The sequence below is a fragment of the Aquarana catesbeiana genome, linkage group LG05, assembly GCF_042186555.1.
Source record: "Aquarana catesbeiana isolate 2022-GZ linkage group LG05, ASM4218655v1, whole genome shotgun sequence".
NCBI lineage: Eukaryota > Metazoa > Chordata > Amphibia > Anura > Ranidae > Aquarana > Aquarana catesbeiana.
Window position 1 is genome coordinate 567,486,681 of NC_133328.1, and position 26,609 is coordinate 567,513,289.

At 42.0% G+C, this 26,609-nt stretch overlaps 1 protein-coding gene across 1 annotated transcript in view; it reads right to left on the reverse strand.

Annotated features, from left to right (window-relative positions):
* The window catches only part of RAD54B (RAD54 homolog B), a 170,980-nt gene that overhangs the window by 51,467 nt on the left and 92,904 nt on the right, over window positions 1-26,609 (reverse strand). The window contains exons 5-7 of the mRNA XM_073631973.1: window positions 19,331-19,600; window positions 7,811-7,973; window positions 7,043-7,268 (exon numbers count right to left, since the gene is read on the reverse strand). Of these exons, the coding sequence (XP_073488074.1) occupies window positions 7,043-7,268; window positions 7,811-7,973; window positions 19,331-19,600 (659 nt within the window). The remainder of the gene's footprint in view (window positions 1-7,042; window positions 7,269-7,810; window positions 7,974-19,330; window positions 19,601-26,609) is intronic.

Genomic DNA, 26,609 nt, shown 5'->3' on the forward strand with positions numbered 1-26,609 from the left:
AATAAAACAGTTACCCTGTGTGTTATGCCTAGATATAATAGAGGGGCTGGCAGTGAACTACATTTTCAAGGTAACAACCACTTTAAGACTTGTAGAGTAGGGGTAAACTCTCACAATAAAATATTCTATTTCTAGGGCACTGTAGGTAAAGGAGGATTGCGTTTTTTGTTTTTTTTTACAATAATAGCTTTTCCCTAATTGTGATCTATTCTCAAGTAACCTCTGGAGGAACTCCCCATTTAGGAGGAATCCCAGAGGTTCTTGATTACGTAAACCCCATTCTTTACATTAAAACGCTCTGCATCCTACTGATCAAACTACTGTACCATAAGCTGTAGGTTTAATTGTAAAGGTTCATTTTTTTTATATAAATAACAAACATGTTATACTTAACTGCTTTGTGCAATGGTTTTGCAGAGAGCAGCCCAGAGCCCCCTCTTCTCAGGTCCCCCACTGGTGCTCCTGGTCCCTGCCCCTGCCAAGTGCCCACCATAGCAAGCTGCTTGCTATGGGGGTACTCATGCGGGCTTGTTCCCTAGAATGCATGAAGGTAAAAGAACCTTCTGCCCTTACAGCCACATTAATTTAAGTGGGGTTTCCCAGAGACCTGAAAACTATTTCAGGGGTTCCTTCATGATAAAAAATAAAAAAGGCTGAGAAAGATTGCTGTAGACTATTTGTATGAACTTTCTTTGAATCTGTGTGCCCATCAGCAGCAGCTGATTATCACACTTTTACTGCAGTGACCATGGCAGAATATGGCGGCACATGGCTCCTTGTAGACCAAGTCAGGTGTGCACATGAAAGGTTGACATAACTGAAACAAAATGGCATAAACATTGTCAGGAAGTAGATCTGGATACAGCTTGCAGACGATGTCGCTGCAATCAGGACATACAGTATCTCACAAAAGTGAGTATACCCCTCACATTTTTGTAAATATTTTATTATATCTTTTTATGTGACAACACTGAAGAAATTACACTTTGCTACAATGAAAAGTAGTGAGTGTACAGCTTGTATAACAGTGTCAATTTGCTGTCCCCTGAAAATAACTCAACACAGCCATTTTGTGTGGTCACCATTATTTTCCAGAACTGCCTTAACCCTCTTGGGCATGGAGTTCACCAGAGCTTCACAGGTTGCCACTGGAGTCCTCTTCCACTCCTCCAAGACGTCATCACAGAGCTTGTGAATGTTAGAGAACTTTCGCTCCTCCACCTTCTGTTTGAAGATGCCCCACAGATGCTCAATAGGGTTTAGGTCTGGAGACATGCTTGGCTAGTCCATCACCTTTACCCTCTGCTTCTTTAGCAAGGCAGTGATCCTCTTGGAGGTGTGTTTGGGGTCATTATGTTGGTATACTGCCCTGCGGCCCAGTCTCCGAAGGGAGGGGATCATGCTCTGCTTCGGTATGTCACAGTACATGTTGGCATTCATGATTCCCTCAATGAACTGTAGCTCCCCAGTGGCGGCAGCACTCATGCAGCCCCAGACCATGACATTCCCACCACCATGCTTGACTGTAGGCAAGACACACTTGCCTTGGTACTCCTCATCTGGTTGCCGCCACACACGCTTGACACCATCTGAACCAAATAAGTTTATTTTGGTCTCATCAGACCACAGGACATGGTTCCAGTAATCCATGTACTTAGTTTGCTTGTCTTCAGCAAACTGTTTGAGGGCTTTCTTGTGCATCATGTTTATAAGAGGCTTCCTTCTGGGATGACAGCCATGCAGACCAATTTGATGCAGTGTGCGGCGTATGGTCTGAGCACTGACAGGCTGACCCCCCCACCACTTTAACCTCTGTAGCAATGCTGAAAGCACTCATACTTCTTTTTCCCAAAGACAACCTCTGGATATGACCCTGAGCATGTGCACTCAACTACTTTGGTCGACCATGGCAAGGCCTGTTCTGAGTGGAACCTGTCCTGTTAAACCGCTGTATGGTCTTGGTCACCGTGCTGCAGCTCAGTTTCATGGTCTTGGCAATCTTCCTAAAGCTTAGGCCATCTTTATGTAGAGCGACAATTCTTTTTTCAGATCCTCAGAGAGTTCTTTGTCATGAGGTGCCATGTTGAACTTCCAGTGACCAGTATGAGAGAGTGAGAGCGATATCATCAAATTTAACATGAGTCACATGACACCAGGGAGGGAAAATGGCTAATTGGGCCCAATTTAGACATTTTCACTTAGAGGTGTACTCACTTTTGTTGCCAGGGGTTTAGACATTAATGGCTGTGTGTTGAGTTATTTTGAGGGGACAGCAAATTTACACTGTTATACAAGCTGTACACTCACTTTACATTGTAGCAAAGTGTCATTTCTTCAGTGTTGTCACATGAAAAGATATAATTTATTTTTATTTATTTATTTCAGGTACTTATATAGCGCTGTCAATTTACGCAGCGCTTTACATATACATTGTACATTCACATCAGTCCCTAACCCTCAAGGAGCTTACAATTTTCTATTCGTCGATCCCCCACAGCGCTGGATTGCAGGCCATCCAATATCATCTTCAACGCTACAGCTCCTACTCTCATATTATGTCCAGCACTGTGGGGTGTCTATGGGTGCTAGATTCTCACCGTCCATGGCGAACCTCTACATGGTTTGGTGGCAGGAACAAGTTTTGTTCTCTCCCAGCAACCTTTTTGCTAAGCCGATTGTTTGGTATGGTCGTTTCATTGATGACCTCGTGATGGTGTGGGATGGTGACATTATGGGATTGCATGAATTTTTGAAATTTCTGAATGATAATCAGTTAAATCTACATTTTTCAATTGAGTATGATGTTTCCAGTATCAACTTTCTAGACATCACCTTGAAGGGCGATCCAACCACAGGTGATGTTTCAACAAGCACCTATAGGAAACCTTGCTCTGGTAACACTACGCTTTTTGCAACCAGTTGTCATCCATCCCACACCATCAATGCCATCCCTTATGGGGAGTTTATTCGAGCTAAACGTAACTGTTCAACAAACTCAACCTTTGAACTAGAATGTAAGGTCATCCATCAGCGCTTATTGGACCGAGGTTATAACGAATCTGTTATACACCAAGGACTAAAAAGGGTTTTGATGATGGACAGAAAGGAATTACTGTCAGATAAGCCTAAAACTGAGAGAGAGCATAAAAATAAAAATAATAACAAACCTCATCAATCTTACAACTCTAGGAATAGAAAAACGGGTAAACCTATCACATTTGTAACCACATTTTCCCAAGAATATAATCAAATAGTCAGAATAATAAAAAAGAATCTGTCAATATTACATACAGATAAAGATTTCAATGAAATTCTGCAAGCAGGTTGCCTTTTTTCTAGCCCACGTGCGCCCACACTGGGGTCTGCACTATCACCTAGTCTATTTTCATCCAAACAATGCCAACACACCTGGCTCTCCTATCCTGGCAGTTACCCTTGTAATATAAAAACCTGTAGGTACTGTAACTTGTGTGATCTGGGTAAAACATTTGTTGCCGCAGCTACAGGTGAAGAGTTTACTATACAGCAATACATCAACTGTGGCACAAACTATGTAATTTACCTGATCACCTGTATTTCATGCAGCCTCCAATATGTAGGCTGTACCACACGTCCTTTGAGAGCCCGTATAGGGGAACATTACTGTGACACAATTAACCCAAATGCTAGAAATATTTCGAATGCAACACGTCACTTTAGGGAATGTCACCAGGGCGATCTCTCCTCTTTCCGCTTTAGAGGAATAGAACGGTTGTCTCACTCACCCAGAGGTGACAGGGAGAGAAGGCTACTGGGGAGAGAAGCATGGTGGATTTTTAGATTAAAAACTAGATCGCCTCAGGGGTTAAACCTGAGGTGGGATCTGGATTTGCACTTACATTAAACATGCCTCTCCCCAGAGCCTCCTCTCTCTTTTTCTCTTTTCCTCCTCTGGTGTCTTTTTCACATACCTCAATTATTATTTTTATTTCATTTTTTATATCTAATGTTTTTTGTATTTCATGGTGTGTTTTAATCATGTATATGTGCATGGGTGCATGCATGAGTGTGTGCACACATGCACTTATTATCACTCTAAGGTGTGTGACAAATAGTGGCATACATATGGATCTCTCAATATGCAGTATAGCTGATTCCCCTTTTTTGGATAATTGCCTGTAGTCAATTAAGACAATTAATGGGCGGAGCCAGTGATCCTTGGAGCTACTATTTATTTTCAAAGTTTCATGTCTGTAATGTGGTTATGACTAAGGCCTTATAGGCTGAAACGCGTCAACTGTTCTTATTTGCGTTTGGTCACTGTGGCTTGTCAATAAATATTATACTTCTTAAGAGCAATCACCGGAGTGCGGATCATCTTTTCCTCGTTTAGACATTAATGGCTGTGTGTTGAGTTATTTTGAGGGGACAGCAAATTTACACTGTTATACAAGCTGTACACTCACTACTTTACATTGTAGCAAAATGTCATTTCTTCAGTGTTGTCACATGAAAAGATATAATTAATTTTTATTTATTTATTTCAGGTACTTATATAGCGCCGTCAATTTACGCAGCGCTTTACATATACATTGTACATTCACATCAGTCCCTAACCCTCAAGGAGCTTACAATTTAAGGTAAAATATTTACAAAAATGTGAGGGGTGTACTCACTTTTGTGAGATACTGTATATGTATAAAAAAAAGGAGTACTGATTCTGAGGCGCTCACACTTTCTCATAAGAGAGTTGAGGGGGTTACATAGTTGGTAAGGTTGAAGAAAGATACCAGTCCATCCTGAGTGTGTGTGTATGTGTGTAAAATTTTTTTAAATTTATCTACACTCCCCACTGACACCACAAACTTTTGGAGGGGAGTTCTGCATCTTTATTGTTTTAACAGTATATAACCCCTTATGTAGTTTAATACTGAACCAATTCTCATTCAATTTAATATACAGGATTAATATTAGAGCTGCTATTTGTTAAAAAATCGCGATCTTAATCCAGCATTTCAACGATTTATGTAACAAGTGCTGAGCCGTTCTTTGCTCAGAGCTGTCAAAAAAACCCACCAAAAAAAGCAAAGTTTATTACAACTTTGCTCAGCGCTGAGATAAAAAGAAACAATGGATCATTTGGTTCTTTTAGATCAAAGGGATGAACTTCAATCTGCAAATGAGGTCAGTTTAACCACTAAGCCTTAATTTAACCACTAAGCCTTTTTCTGACACTTGTTGCTTACAAGTTAAAATTTGTATTTTTTTGCTAGAAAATTATTTAGAACCCCCAAACATTATATATATATTTTTTATATATATTTTTTAGCAGAGGCCCTGGAGAATAAATGGAGAATGTCACATTGTAATTGCGCAGCGGTCTTTCAAACGCAATTTTTTAGGAAAAAATTGACTTCAATGAATGAAAAAATAAAATAAACAGTAAAGTTAGCCCAATTATTTTGTATATTGTGAAAGAGGATTTTACGCAGAGAATCGTGATCTTTATTCTAAGCAAAATTTTCTCATTTTAGCCAGAATCGTGCAGCTCTAATATACAGGTCACATGATGTATCCCGCACCCACACTCAGTCAGGTTGAACTGGATGGACTGGTGTCTTTATTCAGCCTTACTAACTATGATGGGGATCGGGTGGAGGGGGATGTGAAAGGGTTAAAAAATAATCCTACAATCAAACTTCCCCTTCCCAAATCTGCTGCAGCTTTTTTTTTTTTTTTTTTTTCCCTACTAGTCTGCCCGTCCCCTTCTTCCCTCACATGTTCTCCCCACACTCGCCTTTTTCTTCACATTCCTATATTTTCACCCTACTTCGTCACTTGTTTCACGACTAACACATAGATACCACTATTTACCTATTATATTACATACTCTGATATACTGATATCTATATGCAGTCCTACTTACCCTTGTTAACCCCTTCCCCTCCCCCCCTTTTTGTTACCATCATCACTATAGGAATATTCATACATTGCTGACCCCAAGCACAGACAACATCCAACAAATATTTAATCAAATAAATTACAGAGTTATCTCTTTTTTTCAAACAAATGACACATGATACATATATCTCTATCCGTGCTAAACCGAACGCACTGATGGTACAGTTGTCTGTTATTTGATGCTTTGACTGCAGGTCTCGCTCGCTTGCCCCCACGCTCCTCCCCAGTTTTGGGAGATATCCGCTTGGTGTGACTCCTTGTAAGACACGCATGGACGATTAACCCCCCCTTTTCCCCTGTTGACGTGGTGGACGGCCGGGGACTCTTGTCGGGACCCGTGGGGGAGACGTCGGAGAACTATAAGCTCAGGAGAAACTGCCCAAACACAATGTGATTGGTAATTATACTGTTAAACATATATATATTATATTGTATTTTTATGGTCACATCCATGAACTCGAATACGCAAATTTTGTCACAGCGCCTCAATCCTCTGAAGATGACCTAACGGGGTCGAAACGCGTCAGGATTATCACCCTATTTTAGCGCTTGATCATTGTATAATACTTGTGCCAGCTTCATTTGTGTTATCTCCTGTAGCACAGCTCCTATTTTAACCATTATGGTCAAGTTCCATTAATAAAAAACTCTTTCAAGTAACAACCTATTATTTTCATAATTTTTTGCTGCTTTAAAACCCCACGGGGGATATCTTCTTTTTCTTTTTGACAATCTGCTGCAGCTTGTACTCTGAAACTAATGAATGAATGATTGTTCATTCTTTAGTTCCTGCTTCCTGCCTTGTAAGAAGAAAGGACTGGCTCTCAGATACAAACCGTAGTGCTTTTTACATTATTTATTGCTTTGACTAGTCATCACAGCAAACAGATGGTACAGAGCCATTTGAATCTGATCTGTACATTGTGTATATAAGGTCAAGCTGCCTGATGACAGCTTGGTTCACAGACATTACCGGGTGCACTGGTTGTCTGAGGGCTATTTCTGGAGTTTCAAAAAGCTACTCCAGAAATAGATGTCCACCTCCCAGCTGTTTTTTTTTTTACAATAGGATGGTAGGGAGGTTGACAATAATTGTAATTACCTGATCGACTGAAAACACACGCATTCTCTCTGTGCCCAACCACTTCTGAAATTCTTTCCTCCAGTTCTTCACCAAACTCCCTGGAGTGACGATCAAAGCTCTCTTTATAATAGGCTTGCCTCCAAAAGGGCCTTGGCGCAGAAGGGTCCATATCAAGACAATGCATTGAAGTGTTTTACCCAAACCCATCTCATCTGCCAGAATGGCTCCATACTGACCAGAGACCCTATGTGAAAGAGACCAAGGATGTATCGTCACAATAACACAATAAATAAAGAGCTCCTCTTAGCACTTAAGGGCACAATAAATAGGATTATTCACTATATATATATATATATATATATATATATATATATATATATACACACACACACACACTAAATAAATATTATATATCTATATACTCGTATACAATATATATGCAATAATATTTCCTGACTGCATTCTGTGAAATTATACATGACTGCTGTATAAGTATATAATGTTCCTACAATATAACAGTCCCCAGAATGTAAAATATGACATGACTTCTTCCAGTTTCTGATGGGTGCAACACCTTTTGGTATTCTAGCACAGTGGCAAGCCTGGTAAAAGTAAATTGCAGTTAGAATTGTCTGTGTGTTTTCTGGGTTGATCAACCTATTTCCTTGAGAGAAAGATATATAACAATTACACTACTAAAAATAACAATTCTGAAACACATTTTATAATGTCGCAAGTTGGGCCATACATAAAACGTGTTGAAGAAGTATAGAGTTTAAGATTTACCTCATCCCCATGACACATTCGTAAAGAAACAGAATCCCTTCTTTCTGATGCGGTCTCAGATGCACAGCCACATAAGGATCAACCACGACATCTACAAGGGGCAAACTGGACTTGCTCAACATTCTCTGATGATGCTCGAACGGTCTGGGCATCACGATTGAACCTTCCGAAAGACAACACCAAGCATATTAACAAAGCAATTCAACAGATACACAGGTGTGAATTTACTAAAACCGGAGCTGTGCATGGCAACCAATCATCTTCTGTATTCCGCTTTTTCAATTTAGCTTTGAAAAATAAGGTTGAACCTGATTGGTTGTCATGTATAACTGCTCCTGTTTCTGTCTGCTCTAGTCTTAAAAAATTATCTGATTGGATGAATACAAAACTGATATTTCATGAACAGGTACAATTTTCTGAATCGTCAACTGGCTTCCCATAATTCTTAAAGATGATCTATCATCATCATATCTATTGCACAGTTCCATCATCTAAAGGGCAAAGTACGTGTAGTATTTTATATCTCATATTGCTAGGTACTTTGTAACCCTAGTTATGAGGTCCTGTCAGGGAAGACGCATGCATTTGCACAGGCGCACGATTCCTGTGAGCTCTGTTCAGCGACGATCACACACACACAGGTTCGTGCACAGACTAGTTTCTTGTGTCAGTGCTGTTTGGTCTATTACATTCCTGAAGCATGTGTGTATCTGTTCCTGTATTGCCCTTCCATTGCTGACCTGATCTGCTCCTGACTTTGCCTGAGCTCAGCCTCCACCGACGCCTGGCTTGCCTCTGGACTACGCTTCTGCCTTACCCTTCTGGTCATCTGCCTTGTTATCACCGAACCCAGCCTGACTTCTGACTACTCTTCTGCCTGCCGCCTGTATTTGATCTGCCTGCTAGTTGCTGAGCTGGACTGTCTGACCTTTCCTTGCTCTTCTTCCTGCACCTGATCCAGCCATAGCTGTATTTGACATCTGTTCCTGCTCTTCTGCCAGCGTGCGCCTGCGTATCTGGATGCACATCCGCATCCACCAGCGGAAGTCTTAACAGGCACTCATGCCACTGTGTGCTCTGGCGTTTCCTGTTGCTCTACCAGGGCTCTTGAGCCAGAGGTGTAAAAGAGGACTTCATCACCAGGTACGTTACAGGTCCCACCTGGCTGCCTCCCCTGAAGGAGGTGGCTGATTCGGGGGGGGGGGGGGGGTGATTACAAGATTTTCTCTCACCTCTGGGGACTAATCTAAAATGTTGAATTCCTCCTCACTTCCTTTTTTTGATGACAATGGTCACCAGTACAAATAGAGGGTTGAATCTCCCCAATAGGGACACAAACAGCAATATAAACCTGACAGAGGGTCTAACACTACATATACACTTTCACCTACCAGTGAACAGAGCAGGGCATTGAAGGGAACCTGTTACAGGGAATGTGACTGTCTGATTCTACAAAGTGGGGATAAACTCGGGCATGTTTGGATGTTCTTCCGAACACACATGGCCGAGCCTGCAAGGAAGCTGTCCCCTTTAATAGGCTAATCATCCCCAGCCTCCAGCCACATGTACACAACGGACATGTATACAGTGCCTTGAAAAAATATTCATACCCCCCCCCTGAAAATTTCCACATTTTGTCATGTTACAACCAAAAACATACAGTATCTCAGAAAAGTGAGTACACCCCTAACATTTTTGTAAATATTTTATTATATCTTTTCATGTGACAACACTGAAGATATGACACTTTCCTACAACGTAAATTAGTGAGTGTACAGCTTGTATAACAGTGTAAATTTGCTGTCCCCTTAAAATAACTCAACACGCAGCTATTAATGTCTAAAACACTGGCAACAAAAGTGAGTACACCCCTAAGTGAAAATATCCAAATTGGGCCCAATTAGCCATTTTCCCTCCCCGGTGTCATGTGGCTCATTAGTGTTACGTCTCAGGTGTGAATGGGGAGAAGGTGTGTTAAATATGGTGTCATCGCTCTCATACTGGTCACTAGAAGTTCAACATGGCACCTCATGGCAAAGAACTCTCTGAGGATCTGAAAACAAAGAATTGTTGCTCTACATATAGATGGTGAACCTTGGCACCCCAGATGTTTTGGAACCACATTTCCCATGTTGCCAGTGGTTTACACATTAATGGCTGTGTGTTGAGTTATTTTGAGCGAACAGCAAATTTACACAGTTATACAAGCTGTACACTCGATACTTTACATTGTAGCAAACTGTAATTTCTTCAGTGTTGTCACATGAAAAGATATAATAAAATGTTTACACAAATATGAGGGGTGTACTTACTTTTGTGAGATAATGTAAATGTATTTTATTGGGATTTTATGTGATAGATCAACACAAAGTGGCACATAATTGTGAAGTGGAATGAAAATGATAAATGGTTTTCACATTTTTTTACAATTAAATATCTGAAAAGTGTGTAGTGCATTTGTATTCAGCCCCCCGGAGTCAATACTTTGTAGAACCACCTTTCTCTGCAATTACAGCTGTCTTTTTGGGGATGTCTCTATCAGCTTTACACATTTAGAGAGTGAAGTTTTTGCCCATTTTTCTTTGCAAAATAGCTCAAGCCCTATCAGATTGGATAGAGAGTGTCTGTGAACAGCAATTTTAGTCTTGCCACAGATTCTTAATTGGATTTAGGTCTGGACTTTGTGTGTTCAGGGTGACGTGCAGTGTTAGTTTTCCGCCACACACATAATTTTGCTTTTAGGCCAAAAAAGTTCAATTTTGGTCTCATCTGATCAAAGCACCTTCTTCCATGTTTGCTGTGTCCCCCACATGGCTTCTCGCAAACTGCAAATGGGACTTCTTATGGCTTTATTCTTGCCACTCTTCCATAAAGACCAGATTTGTGGAGTGCACGACTAATAGTTGTCCTGTGGACAGATTCTCCCACCCGAGCTCCTCCAGAGTTACCATGGGACTCTTGGCTACTTCTCTGATTAATGCTCTCCTTGCCCGGCCTGTCAGTTTAGGTGGACGGCCATGTCTTGGTAGGTTTGCAGTTGTGCCATACTCTTTCCATTTTCGGATTAAGAATTGAACAGTTCTTCCGTGAGATGTTCAAAGCTTGGGTTCATTGGCCTTCATAATTCTGTTTGTTCACTGTTTTCCTTAAACCTCTGAGGGCTTCACAGAACAGCTGTATTTATGCTGAGATTAAGTTACACACAAGTGTACTCTATTAGGTGACTTCTGAAGGCAATTGGTTCCACTGGATTTTAGTTACGGGTATCAGAGTAAAGGGGGCTGAATACAAATGCACGCCACATTTTTCAGATATTTATTTGTGAAAAATTTTGAAAACCATTTATCATTTTTTTTTCACAATTATGTGTCACTTTGTGTTGGTTTATCACATAAAATCCCAATAAAACATATTTATGTTTTTGGTTGTAACATGACAAAATGTGGAAAATTTCAAGGGGTATAAACACTTTTTCAAGGCACTGTATGTGCAGCAGTGGGGCGTAGACTGCTTGGCCACAGATAATTGTGCTATTACAGATGACAGCTTCATGGTGGGCATGTGGGTACAGAAGATCATCAAAACACCCAATCTTCATGTCTATTGCAGAGCTGTACTGTAACCCAAAACTAGCATGGCTTCCGATAGCTAGGCAATGGTAGCCATGCAGGGCTAAATGAGATCCTCTGCTGTAACAGAAAACAATCATTCTGACAAAAGTGACTAATCTATAAATCACTATATTTAAATACAATAGCAAAAAGTATGTAAAATGTAAAAGTGTGAACGTCCTGTAAACTAGAACAGAGCGTCTTCTCTCTGCCAGCCTTGTCATTATTCTCATGCTGGATTCCTTACATGACAGGTTCACGTTAAACACTACAATGTACAGTAAACATTGCATTCATATGCAGTATTCTGCATTTTAAACATATGTCTAATATTTTATGCTCAGGAATTCCGGGGCATTGTATTCTGACAGCCAGACCAATTGCTGTCAGAATATACTGATCAAGAGTCTGATTGGCTGCAGCTGATGGGGAAAGGTTTTCCAACATTCTCATTTGACAGAAGATGACCAAATGATGGACTTCTGTCGAGCAGGAATGGCCAAAATTTGACCGGTCTCTGCTGGACTGGCTGAATCTTGATCAGTCTATGGCCAACTTAAGATATAGCTAGAAAGCGTGGCTTGGAATGTTACAGAATTATAAAAAATGAGCATGGGAGCTTCATGATAAAGTCTTACAGAACTGGGGTTTGAATCATATTCCCATCAGTACTACTACCTTGATTCTGTACGACTTCCCTGTATTTATATAGGCTTGTTCTAGGTAGTTACATAGTTACCCAGGTTGAAAAAAGACATAAGCCCATCTAGTTCAACCAATAGTTTCATCCCACAATCTGAAATATTACTGGTAGTTTAAAGTGCTTCTAAAGCTAAGCTGTTTTTTTTTTTAATTTGTTTTTTTACAAAAGGGATGGATGTTCCAAAGACAACTGTAAGCAGAAGTCTACCTACTTAAGATTTCCTCTCACATCCAGGTGCATTTCCAGAAAAGGGAATGAAGGAAAACTTCCCTAATGGGACACAAACAGCAAAAAATAACAGGGGTTTAACCCTCCCCTACTCTCAAACACTAAAGAAAAAAAGTTTTTGCTATACATTAACAGAGTTCTCCCAAATGATGCCTAACCACTTCAGCCCTGGAAGGATTTGCCCCCTTAATGACCAGGACATTTTTTGAGATATGGCACTGCTTCGCTTTAAATGACAATTGCGCGGTCGTGCGACGCTGTACCCAAAAAAAACTGACGTCCTTTTTTTTCCCACAAATAGAGCTTTCTTTTGGTTGATTTTGATCACCTCTGCGGTTTTTATTTTTTGCGCTATAAACGAAAAAAAAAGAGCGACAATTTTGGAAAAAAACCCAAAAACTTTTACTTTTTGCTATAATAAATGTCCCCAATTTTTTTTTATCAGTTTAGGCCAATATGTATTCTTCTACATATTTTTGGTAAAAAAAAAAAAATTGTAAAAAGCGTATATTTGCGATTTGTTTGCGCAAAAGTTATAGCTAAAAACTGAAGGTGACAACAGGCAAATGTCTAAAAAACTTCATAAGAATATGGGGGTGAATAGTAATCACTAAATAGATGAGTTTCATAGGAGTGTTGAGCAATGTAAATACACACTTTAAAAATAAACCAAACTAAATGCTGTTAGTTAAGTGGGACACAGAAAACATTGACTATGTCCGTGTGAAAAGATCAATATTGCATGACCCAATCAATGACAGGTGAATATCTCAAATAACTGTAGAAATAATATTGTGACAAATCTGTGACTAAAAAACTAAACCGTGATGAATGAGGAAAAAAATATAAATGAATAAAGAAAAATACAATAAATCCAAAAAAAGTCCGTAGCTCAACAAAAACAGTAATAATAAAAGTCCATCCGTGCTAAATTAATATGCATAGAAAATGACTTGTCTCCAAGTGCTCTGTGAAATAATGTAACAAAATCTTGCTGTGGTGAAAATTAGAGTGCGTAGACAGACCTCCACCTCTTGGAAAAAATTGCTGCCTCTTACCAGATAGAAATGGTCTCTTAATTACAGGAGACCCAGGGAGCGGATGGCTGCAACCCCAGCCAGGGATCTTTAAAGCAGGCACTCAGCGTCCAGATCCAGGGACTCTCTCCCACCAGCCTCCGCAAATAAGGAAATGTCACCATGCAAAAAACAAAGTGCTCCACATAGCATAAAACCAGCGTTTTATTAAATATAAAATTAAAGGTTGCACTTACAGAAACATAGAAGTTTAAAACATGTGAGAAAAAGCCGGCCGGCTCCAAAGTAACCCGTGTCTTCCGGGTATGTGAATCGCGGTGTCGTCGGGACGTAGCTCCTCCTCCCTACGCCGTTTCGTCACAACAGGACGTGGTCACGGGAATGTTGTGACGAAACGGCGTAGGGAGGAGGAGCTACGTCCCGACGACACCGCGATTCACATACCTGGAAGACACGGGTTACTCTGGAGCCGGCCGGCTTTTTCTCACATGTTTTAAACTTCTATGTTTCTGTAAGTGCAACCTTTAATTTTATATTTAATAAAACGCTGGTTTTATGCTATGTGGAGCACTTTGTTTTTTGCATGGTGACATTTCCTTATTTGCGGAGGCTGGTGGGAGAGAGTCCCTGGATCTGGACGCTGAGTGCCTGCTTTAAAGATCCCTGGCTGGGAAGAGGGCCTGCAGCAATATATTCCTCTTATGATCTCGGCAAGGGATAGATTCATACAGCTCAAGTATATTCATAGAGTATATTACACGCCACAGAGATTAGCTAGAATATACCTGACACAAACGGACAGATGCCCGAAATGTACGGGGGAGCTGGGCACGTTTATTCATGTAGTATGGGAATGCCCGCTTATACAAAAATTCTGGACTGAGGTGGTTGAAGTGATTAATGCAGTAGGTAATCTAAATATTCAGAGAAATCCGATTATTCTACTCCTCGGGGTATGTGACAATGTTATACCTAGTGTGCACAAAAGACTATTTGTATTCTACGCCTCATTTTATGCCAGGAAGGCTATTCTCCTCAGGTGGAAGCAACCCGACCCCCCCACGATAACTCAATGGAGGGGTATAGTAGATTCTGTTCTACCACTCTATAAAGCCACATATATCAACCGTAAATGCCCCAAGAAATTCTCCAAGATCTGGGGAGCCTGGACCAGGCAGTAGCAGGGTTCAGTAGCGACCAGCCCAATTAGAATATCCGTCTATTTCTTGGTGCCCTCCCTCTCCCCCCCCCCCTCCCCCTCCCTTCCTCCCTTGGCCCTCCCCCCCCCCCCCTCCCTTCTCCTACTCCTTGATCACAGACATATCAATACTTAATGAGGGAATGATTGACAAGTAGATAACATACTGATTATCTGCTGCTGGTTAAACTACTGTAGAAGAAAAAGTGGATAAATTGGTATAACTGACACAAGAACTCCTCCCTCCAGATAGGAGGATGCACAAGCAATAATGACACAGTAAACTGTATACTATGACCCTGCATTGTATCAGTAGGAACTATGTAATTATCTATAGAAATATAGCTGGAAATGTGTAGCAACGTTATATTCTTTATGTTCTTTGTAAATATGTTTGTATGATGAATAATCTCCGGCTGGAGACAAATAAAAACTTTTCTGTTAAAAAAAAAAAAAAAAAAAAAAGATCCCTGGCTGGGGTTGCAGCCATCCGCTCCCTGGGTCTCCTGTAATTAAGAGACCATTTCTATCTGGTAAGAGGCAGCAATTTTTTCCAAGAGGTGGAGGTCTGTCTACGCACTCTAATTTTCACCACAGCAAGATTTTGTTACATTATTTCACAGAGCACTTGGAGACAAGTCATTTTCTATGCATATTAATTTAGCACGGATGGACTTTTATTATTACTGTTTTTGTTGAGCTACGGACTTTTTTTGGATTTATTGTATTTTTCTTTATTCATTTATATTTTTTTCCTCATTCATCACGGTTTAGTTTTTTAGTCACAGATTTGTCACAATATTATTTCTACAGTTATTTGAGATATTCACCTGTCATTGATTGGGTCATGCAATATTGATCTTTTCACACGGACATAGTCAATGTTTTCTGTGTCCCACTTAACTAACAGCATTTAGTTTGGTTTATTTTTAAAGTGTGTATTTACATTGCTCAGCACTCCTATGAAACTTATCTATTTAGTGATTACTATTCACCCCCATATTCTTATGAAGTTTTTTAGACATTTGCCTGTTGTCACCTTCAGTTTTTAGCGCGACTTTTTGATTTATATATGATTTATGGTTTACTACTTTTTAGTCGCAGCTTATATTTATTAGTGTAAGCGCAATTTTTGTTTTTACCGCAAAAGTTATAGCGTTTACAAAATAGGGAATAGATTTATGGCATTTTTTTACTAGTAATGGTGGTGATCAGCGATTTTTAGCGGGACTGCGACATTGCGGCGTACAGATCGGACACTTTTTTGGCACCATTGACATTTATACAGTGATCAGTGCTATAAAAATGCACTGATTACTGTGTAAATGTCACTGGCAGGGAAGAGGTTAACACTAGGGGGCGATCAAGGAGTTAAATTTGTTCCCTTATGTGTGTTTCTAACTGCAGGGGGATGGGATTAACTGGAGGAGGAGTCCGATCGCTGTTCCTAATCACTAGGAACAGACGATCTGCCTCTCCTTTCCGGGACAGAACCGGGATTTGTGCGTTTACACACACAGATCCCCTTTCTGGCTCTTGTGCCCCCGATTGCGGGTGGTGACCACCGGCCAAGTGCATCGGGTCCCCCGCCGTGCAGCGGGTGAGCGCCTGCTAAGGCTCTTAAAGGGGTCGACTTACCTGTACGATGGTTCGCGCAGGGCTGCCAACCTGCCGCAGTATATGTACGCGAGCCAGTCGGGAAGTGACTAGAGAGTGTTTTTATGCATTTGTGACTATAAATGCACTATGGTGCAGGTAAGTTTATGAATTGGAAACTCTGGTTAAACACTGCAGACTCTGACTGTACTGTATAAATTCAAATATACCTAAACGATGCACTCTGTGCATAACACACCCATAAACCCTGCACTGTGTACGTAGCGCACTCCTCAAACCTGCACTCTGTACGTAGCACACACCAGAACTCTGCACTCTGTAGGTAGCACACACCAGAACTCTGCACTCTGTAGGTAGCACACACCAGAACTCTGCACTCTGTAGGTAGCACACACCAGAACTCTGCACTCTGTAGGTAGCACACACCAGAACTCTGCACTCTGTAGGTAGCACACACCAGAACTCTGCACTCTGTAGGTAGCACACACCAGAACTCTGCACTCTGTAGGTAGCACACACCAGAACTCTGCACTCTGTAGGTAGCACACACCAGAACTCTGCACTCTGTAGGTAGCACACACCAGAACTCTGCACTCTGTAGGTAGCACACACCAGAACTCTGCACTCTGTAGGTAGCACACACCAGAACTCTGCACTCTGTAGGTAGCACACACCAGAACTCTGCACTCTGTAGGTAGCACACACCAGAACTCTGCACTCTGTAGGTAGCACACACCAGAACTCTGCACTCTGTAGGTAGCACACACCAGAACTCTGCACTCTGTAGGTAGCACACACCAGAACTCTGCACTCTGTAGGTAGCACACACCAGAACTCTGCACTCTGTAGGTAGCACACACCAGAACTCTGCACTCTGTAGGTAGCACACACCAGAACTCTGCACTCTGTAGGTAGCACACACCAGAACTCTGCACTCTGTAGGTAGCACACACCAGAACTCTGCACTCTGTACGTAGCACACACCAAAACTCTGCACTCTGTATGTAGCGCACACCAAAACTCTGCACTCTGTACGTAGCACACACCAAAACTCTGCACTCTGTACGTAGCGCACACCAAAACTCTGCACTCTGTACGTAGCCCACACCAAAACTCTGCACTCTGTACGTAGCCCACACCAAAACTCTGCACTCTGTACGTAGCACACACCAAAACTCTGCACGTAGCACACACCAAAACTCTGCACTCTGTACGTAGCACACACCAAAACTCTGCACTCTGTACGTAGCACACACCAAAACTCTGTACGTAGCTCACACCAAAACTCTGCACTCTGTACGTAGCACGTGCCAAAACTCTGCACTCTGTACGTAGCACACTCCTCAAACCTGCACTCTGTACACAGCGCACCCCGAACACTGCACTCTGTACGTAGCACACTCCTGAACACTGCACTCTGTATGAAGCTCACACCTGAACTCTGCGCTATGTACATAGCGCACTCCTCAAACCTGCACTCTGTACATAGCGCACCCCTGAACACTGCACTCTGTACGTAGCTCTCACCTGAACTCTGCACGTAACACACTCCTCAAACCTGCACACTGTACACAGTGCACACCTGAACTCTGCACACAGCACAGCGAGTGCACACCTAAACGCTGCACTCTGTACGTAGCACACACCCGAACTCTGCAGTCAGATACAATCGGCCCTTTGAGAGCAACCATACACTGCACTCTGTAAGTAGCACACTCCTGAACACTGCACTCTACACAGTGCACCCATGAACACGGCACTCTGTACACCCCCACGAACACTGTACGTAGTGCACGCCCGAACACTGCACTTTCTACATAGCGCACCCCTGAACACTGCACTCTGCACATAGCACACACCCTAACTCTATGCTCTGTACATAGCACACCCCATAACTCTGTGCTCTGTACATAGCGCACTCCTCAAACCTGCACTCTGCACACAGCGCACCCCCGAACACTGCACACTGTACGTAGCGTAGTCCTGAACATTGCACTCTGTACATAGTGCATCCCTGAACACTGCACTCTGTACGTAGCGCACACCTGAACTCTGAGCTCTATCTGTAGAGCACTCCTCAAACCTGTACTAAGATACAGTCAGCCCTTTGAGGGCAACCATAATTCTGAAGTGGCCTACAATGAAATTGAGTTTGACACCCCTGTATCACAGTCAGGGGACTACTGATAAAGCATATCAAACCCTAAAAATAAAATGTATTGCAACTTACCCATTATTAAATGCAGTGGCTGCATTCATTTTCATTTTCAAGCCAAGAAGACTCTCAGCAATAACAGAAAATGCCTGTTGATCTTGTCAGAAATGCTATGTCCTTGTCACTTCATGAGAGCAGAAAAGACAGCACAAACACCTTTATCTTTCTTGTGAAAACTACTAGGCTCGGTAGTTCATTATGTAATAAAGATGAATAAAGGCAGACTGTTTGTAGCCTAGTCTGTACGACAACCATGGCTCCTTCCATAGATACACTGGTGAAATTAGTGTAGACATGAAAGGAGACACCAGATCTAAGGATTGATAAGCTTCATTATATTACATTTTTCTCTTGGGTTTAGTTAAAGGATAAATTCACCTTTCTTAACATGTTACAAGTGTACCGGCCCCTGAACCCCCGGACCCCCCCCCCCCATTCCCTAGGTCACTGTCAAAACAATCTAAAGAAAACGCAGCCGTGTGGGGCCGCATCATTCATTCACAGTGTTGCGTGAATTAATGGACTACAACTACCAACAGCTTTTGTGGCTGTCGACTTGTAATTCTCAACTACCATGGCGCTGTTGAAAGCTGGGGTAGTTCATTGACTCTTCCTGCCTGTGTGAAACTGCCTGGCCGTACAATGTCTGGGCAGACAGCTTACACTGACAGTCTACAGAGGACCTGCTGATCACTGGTGCAATGCTTTCCAGGCTCTTCAAAAAAAAAGTAAATGTACATAATAACTTTACCTCCAGCCTCACAGTAGGCTGCCAACAAAAAAGTAATAACCTTGTCCTCACAAATGATTTTGTGAATATTGTATTAGCAATAACCTGATCTTCATAAGATTTAAAACAAACAATATTAAACAAATAAGCTCCTAATTAAAATTCATATAAATATGTGTACCTGGTGCACTGGGATCATGGCGAGGTTTGCAGGTCTGCAGGTCTTTTGAAGTAGTCTCTTTGCCAACATTTTTCATTGGGTTGGAAAACGGTTTGAGATGGAGAGAATCTAGTGGAGCCTGAGTGAACGACACCACTGCTGAGTGGAAACATCTTCCACTTGTGAAATCCTCTTCAGTGATTGGACCCATGACCTCAATCTCCTTCCCACCAATCATTAAGGTCTGCCCTTCTTCTAGGTTCTCTAGATCCTTTAGCTTGTATCCAGCGCCTGACAAAACATTTATGGTCAGTAAAACAGTTTACAGGCGGTGCAATAACCACTTATGGGCAGAAATAAACGGAGTATGAGATTTCAATTAAAGAGCTACAGAAGATTCAAAAAATAGGATTTTTATAACAGCTTACCTGTAAAATCCTTTTCTTTTGAAGTACATCACGGGACACAGAGCCATAGTAGTTACTGTGTGGTTATAGGCCACCTTCAGGTGCTGGACACTGGCACACCCTAAACAGGAAGTTGCCTCCCTATATAACCTCTCCCATACCGGGAGTACCTCAGTTTTGTAGCAAAGCAATACACGTGTATACTAAAAGTGGGGCGGGACCTCTGTGTCCCATGATGTACTTCAAAAGAAAAGGATTTTACAGGTAAGCGGTTATAAAAATCCTATTTTCTTTAATCTTACATCACAGGACACAGAGCCATAGTAGTTACTATGTCCCATAGCAATGCCAACTAAGGGGAGGGAGACACAACAGAATTAGAGCAACATGAGACTAGAGGAGTTATACTGCTGTCTGCAGCACACTACGCTCCAAAGGCGATATCCTCATGCCTTTTTACATTCACCTGATAGAATCTGGTAAATGTATGGACTGAAGACCAAGTTGCGGCCTTGCAGATTTGAGCCATGGAGGCTTAGCGATGCACTGCCCACAGAGCACTAACAGCCCTAGAGGAGTGCGTTTTGATTTGAGAGGGTGGAATCTACCTCTTTAAACCATAAGCTTGAACGATTACTTGTTGAATCCATTTAGAAATAGTAGATTTCGATACTGCCTGTCCTCTTTTAGGACCTTCAGGCAATACGAACAAAACATCCGTTTCCCGAATCTGATGAGTCGCCTTTAAGTAGACTGACTGTTCTCACCACATCAAGAAAATGTAGTGATTTTTCTTCCATAGAACAGGGTTCTGGAAAAAAATGAAGGTAGAACAATATCCTGGTTTAGATAAAAACCTGATACTACCTTCGGTAAAATTTAGGATGAGGACGCAATACTATCTTATCCTTGTGAATAATAATAATATGGCTCTTTACAAGAAAGAGCAGCCAACTCTGATACCCTTCTTGCAGAATATATGGTTACCAGAAAAAAATAGTTTCCTAGAAAGGACCAAGGGAATATGTCGTATCGGCTCAAAAAAAGCTGTTTTTGTAATGCCGACAGAACTAAATTCAAGTCCCAAGGGTTCAGGGGTGACCTAACCGGAGGAATAAGCCGCGTTACTCCCTGAATAAAGCTATGAACCAGAGAATGTGAAGCAAGTGGATGTTCAAAAAATACCGATAAAGCCGAGACCTGTCCTTTGAAAGTACTCAAGGCCAGCTTTATTTCTAATCCCATCTGCAGAAAGTCAAGGATTCTACCTATGACCTATTTCCTGGGGTGCCAACCCCTGGTTTCATACCAGGAGACATATGCTTTCCAGACTCCATAATATATGATTATGGAGGCAGGCTTCCTTGCATTAACCAAGGTAGATACCACTGAACCTGACAGCCCATGTTTCCTCAGAATGTGGGTCTCAATAGCCAAACCGTTAAATTTAGCGTTTGAAAGGTAAGATGGAATACTGGACCTTGCGAGAGAAGGTCTGGACGTGGTGGTAGGGTCCATGGGACCCCTACCGCCAACCTTACGATCTCTGCATAACAAGATCTTCTGGGCCACAAGAATCACTGACTTCCCTTCCTGCTTGATCCTGTGAAGAAGTCGTGGATGCAGGCAGAAAAGGGGGGAATGCATAAAACAGTAAAATTGATTCCACAGGGACAAACTCTTTTGTTGAACCTGGACGCAAACTGATCTATGGTCTGTACTCCCCCATCTTTGACCTACTGTCAGAAGATATCGGGGTGAAGGAACCATTCTTCCTGGAACAACTGCTGGCGACTCAAATAGATCGCCTGACAATTTTCTATTCCTAGAACGAAAAACTGCCAATAGGCAAGGTACATTGTTTTCTGCCCAAGATAGGATATAATTCACCTCTCTCTGGGCCATACAACTTCTTGTGCCCCCTTGGTGATTGATCTAGGCCACAGCTGTGGCAGTGTCGGATTGGATCCTGACAGGACAGCTCCGCAAATTAAATGTCCAGGCCCTCAGGACAAAGCAATCTACCCGAATCTGTAGAATGTTAATGGGCAAGGTCATTTCTGATCTGGACCACTTCTCTTGGACAGTTATCTCTTTCAGGACTGCTCCCCAACCTAAAAAAAGGTTGGCGTATGTTGTTACCACTTGCCAGGTAACTGTAGGAAGGATTTTTCCCTTTGCGGTTTTCTGGTTATTAACCATAAACTGAAGCTCCGGCGCACCTTTGGAGTCAGACACATTTGAAAATCTAGAGCTTGAACCGTCTTGTTTCAAGCCGATAAGATACCGTTTTGCAGCAGTTACGAATGAAACTGAGCATAAGGAACAGCCCATGTTTCCCTCATGCAAGCTGAATCGAAGGATTCATCTTGCCTCGACCACTTCAATCAGTTCCTTTATGGCGCTGATCTTTGCCTGGGGCAAGAATACCCTTTTCTGGGTGCATCTATAAACAGACCCAAGTATTTTAATCTCCTTAATGGTTTTAAGGAAGATTTCTCTAGGTTGAGAATCCAACCTAGGTAATCCAGGTAGTTGAATGTGGTGACCATACTTTGGTCAAAGCGGGTTACCGACTGGTCTATCAAGAGCCGATCGTCTAGGTAAACTATAATCATTATACTTTGGGCCCTTAGTCTGGCTAAAGGAGGAGCCAAAACCTTTTTAGGTTCAATAAAAATGTTATTGTTTTCGTTTTTTCATACAAATGTAAATATAATAAAGCATGAAAAAGAACCGGAGCCTAACGTTAGGCAATCCGGATAACCAAGTACAGGTGCGTACATGTATAAATACAGTGTGATGTATTCTGTTACTTATAAAAAGATTGCTGAACATAATGTTTATAAAGTAAACGTTTAAACAGTAATCCATCTTAAAGTGCTAATGCCCTGTCGTAAATTCTGGACGCCCCAATGGGGAACTACTGCGTCCAGGTTGAGGGAAATTATTGATAAGGCATTTACATTCGGTGTGGATAAGAATAAATGAAAAGGAAAAGGAATGTTCTTCCAGTTCTTTTAAGTCGTGGGAGGACTTGTGGTAGGAGCTTCAGAATACTAATAATTCCTTGGTGTAGCCAAGAGAGGCCAGAGAGGATAGATTTGAGTGTTCTACAGGTAGCAGAGTAAGGAAAGGAAGAATATAGTATAGGAGGATAAGGAAATCTGGGGAAGGAGGGGGGGGAGGGGGGTGGACAGTGGACCCCGACTCAATATCAGCATCTATTCCGGGCATTTGGAAAAGCTGTTGTACAGAAATTTAGAGTTTTAGAGTCTCAGGTCCCATTAGCTGCTGAGAGCCTATGTTTAAGTTTATCAGAAGCAGAGTAATGCCTCCAGATGCTCCAGATAAAAGAGAATTTTGATTGTGTATCTAGTACCTCAGCATGCATTTTTTCCATGTGCATTGCATTGTTAATTTCATTAACCCATTCCATCAGGGAGGGAGGAGTAGTCGTTTTCCAATGTCTCGGTATTAACTGTCTCCCTACACTGAGAAAGAATTTCAGAAGATTATGCTTTTGTGATTTAATGGTGCCAGGGAGTATTGAAAGGAGAGCAATGGCTGGAGATGGTGTGAGTGGTTTATCATATATTTCCGTATATATTTGAAAAATATGTGTACAAAAAGGGAAAAGCACATCGCACTCCCACCAAATATGTATGTACGTACCTTTTGCTGAGTTACATCTCCAACATATATCAGAGGCTAGAGGGTACATTGCCTTGAGAGAGGTTGGGACTCGATACCACCTTGACACCAGTTTGTAATTTTTTTCCCGAGTATAGCTCGAGATGGATGATTTATTAGTGAAGAGGAAGGCTTTCTCCCATTCGGCTTCTGTCATATCTCTCCCGAGTTCCCCAGACCAAATTTTAGTATATTTAGGTAGGGATGTATGTATATTGCCTAAAACTAGTTGATATATCAGTGATAAAGTGTGTCTAGGAGTTTCCGGGAGTGTGCAAAGTTGCTCGAATCCAGTCAGGGGTCTATGAATTTGTTTAGAGTTATGGAGTTGTTTACAAAAAGTATCCAGGTGTAGACGTGTAAGCCATGATATCTTGGGCGATAAAACGACTCGGTCTGTGGCATATGTGCCTAGAGTGTTGTGCACGAATTGTCTGGCTGTGGGCCAGGAAGCTCTATCATAGTCGTCTAGGTTTAGTACCGAGTTACCTTCGGGGAAGGCAGGGTTATCAAATAAGGGAGTAAGAGGACTTGGTTCAGAAGTTAGAGAATAAATCTCTCGCTTACGATACCAGATTATCAAGGCATCTCTTGTGAGAGGGGAAAGCTCTGTTAAATTTTTGTGTGTCTGACTATAGCCCCATAAGAGAGCGCGAAGATCTATTGTGGACAGATCTTGTTCCACTAAGGTAGAGGCTTTGACCATCGGACGGGGAAACCACTCCAGGATACGTGAGATCACTGTCGATGTGTGATAAAGTTCAAAATCTGGTAGATCTGTCCCTCCTTTAGCGGAGGGGGAGCAGAGAAGCTTATGTTTCAATCTAGGGTGGCTTCCCCGCCAGACAAATTTAATTGCCATGGATCTTAGGGTGCGGAAAAAAGCTGCGGGGAGGACGATTGGGAGGGCCTGGTATAAATAAAGTAATTTGGGGAGAATATCCATTCTTAGTACATTCATGCGACCGAACCAAGACAGTGGCAAATCCATACGGGTGTCGGTTAGGCGTCTCAGTTTCGTCAATAATGGGCTAAAGTTAAGGGCGTATATTTCTGATGGACGTTTCGGGATAGCTGTTCCTAGATATGATATGGAGCTTGTCTGCCATTGAAAGGAAAAGTTGGTTTTGAGAGAGGCAAGGATGGACTGAGATAAGGACAAGTTCAGAGCCTCCGTTTTGGTGATGTTCAGTTTATAGTTGCTAAAGGAGCCAAACCGTTCAATCTCAGCTAATATAGATGGGATAGTAATATGTGGTTGGGTTACGTATAGTAGTAGGTCATCTGCATAAAGGGAGAGTTTACAGTGGGAAGAAGGGGTTTCTACACCGTGTATGTTGGGGTTAGCTCTAATAGCTTGGGCAAGGTGTTCAATTACCAAGGCAAACAAGAGTGGGGACAGGGGACAGCCTTGTCTAGTGCCATTGGTGATCGTGAAATTCTCAGATTGAGTGCCATTTACTAAAACTGTAGCTGAAGGTTTGGAGTATAGGAACATTATGCGTGCTAGCATTTTTGGGCCTAGACCTAATTGAGAGAGGGTTGCTGATAAGAAGGGCCAACTGACCCTGTCAAAGGCTTTTTCTGCATCGCATGAAAGTAGACAGGTTGGTATATGGTTACGTTGAATGTACGTCATAAGGTGTATAGTTTTAGTGGTATTGTCCCTAGCTTCACGTCCAGGGACAAATCCCACTTGATCTTTGTGGATCGTGTTGGGCAGCAAGGGGGATAATCGATTTGCAAGAATTTTGGCATATAATTTCAAATCTATATTTAAAAGCGAAATCGGTCTATAATTGGGGCATAAAGAGGGGTCTTTACCTGGTTTTGGGATCACCACTATTTGGGCTTGGAGCAAAGTAGAGGAGGGGGTAAGATTTCCGTCAATGGCGTTGAATGCTTTTGCTAAAAGAGGAGCTAATTGGTGAGTAAACGTTTTGTAGAAACGTGAGGAAAACCCATCGGGGCCAGGGCTCTTTCCATTTTTAAGATTTTTGATGGCGGAGAGAAAGTCTGTTTCGGTGAGGGCAGACTCCAACTCCTCCGTGTCGGAAGTTGGGAAAGATGGGAGAGCCGTTTCCTGTATATATGAAGGGAGGTCTTGTAAGTGGGGTGAGGGCGATGGGTATTGTGGGGTAAGATTATATAAGGTGGAGTAATAGTGACGGAATTCTTCAGCTATAGCCGAATTATTCAGAATTTTACCTTTAGTTGAGGAGTTAATGAATTGAATCGGTTTACGGGTTTGTCGGGGCTGGAGTGTGTGTGCTAAATGTCTACCACATTTGTTGGCCTGAGCATAATGAACAAATCGTCCTTTGTCCCTTGCCACCAAGGAACGTTCAGAGAAAATTTGCAATAGGTCTCTCCTAGCATTGGTGAGTTCTAATAGAACCGTGGTGTCGGGATTTTTTTTGTGCATTTCTTCTAAGGTGGCTATGCTAGTTAAAAGGCGTGTAATGTCATCTGTGCGTGCACGTTTAAGTCGAGCACCATGTTGGATAAATTTACCTCTAAGCACACATTTAAGTGCCTCCCATTTCGTCAGTGGGTTGGTGGTGTCTTGGGCGTGATCAGCTATGAAATGTTTAATGGTCTGTATAATATCTTGTGAGCAGACTGTGTCTGATAGGAGGTTGTCATTCAACCTCCAGGACGACCGTTTCCTATGCAGGGGGATGTTACCTAATGTCATGTGTATGGGAGCATGGTCAGACCATAGAGTGAGGCCTATCGAGGAGAGGGGTGAGTAATCCAATAAGGATTGGGATATGAAGAAGTAGTCTAATCTGCTATAAGAAAGGTGTGCTGGGGAATAATAAGTGTAATCCTTAGTGGAGGGGTGCAGTGTTCTCCACACGTCCACCAGGGAGAGGTCAGCTAAGATAGTGCGTATTTTGGTCAGTGAGGCCGGGGAGAGCGATGACTTACCGGAAGAAGCGTCAAGGCGGGGTATCAAGGTAGCATTGAGATCACCTCCAAGGATGACATTAGTTGTACTGAATCTCTTCAAGCGAGAAACCACGGAGGAAAGAAAACGGTGCTGTTCCTGATTTGGAGAATAAACATTAATTATGGTGTAAATCATGTTCATGTATGACAATTTAAGAAATATATATCTGCCTAATGGATCAATATAAGAGTCAAGAACGTCTGGTATGAATGTGGCATGGAAAGCAATGGAGACCCCCTTCGAC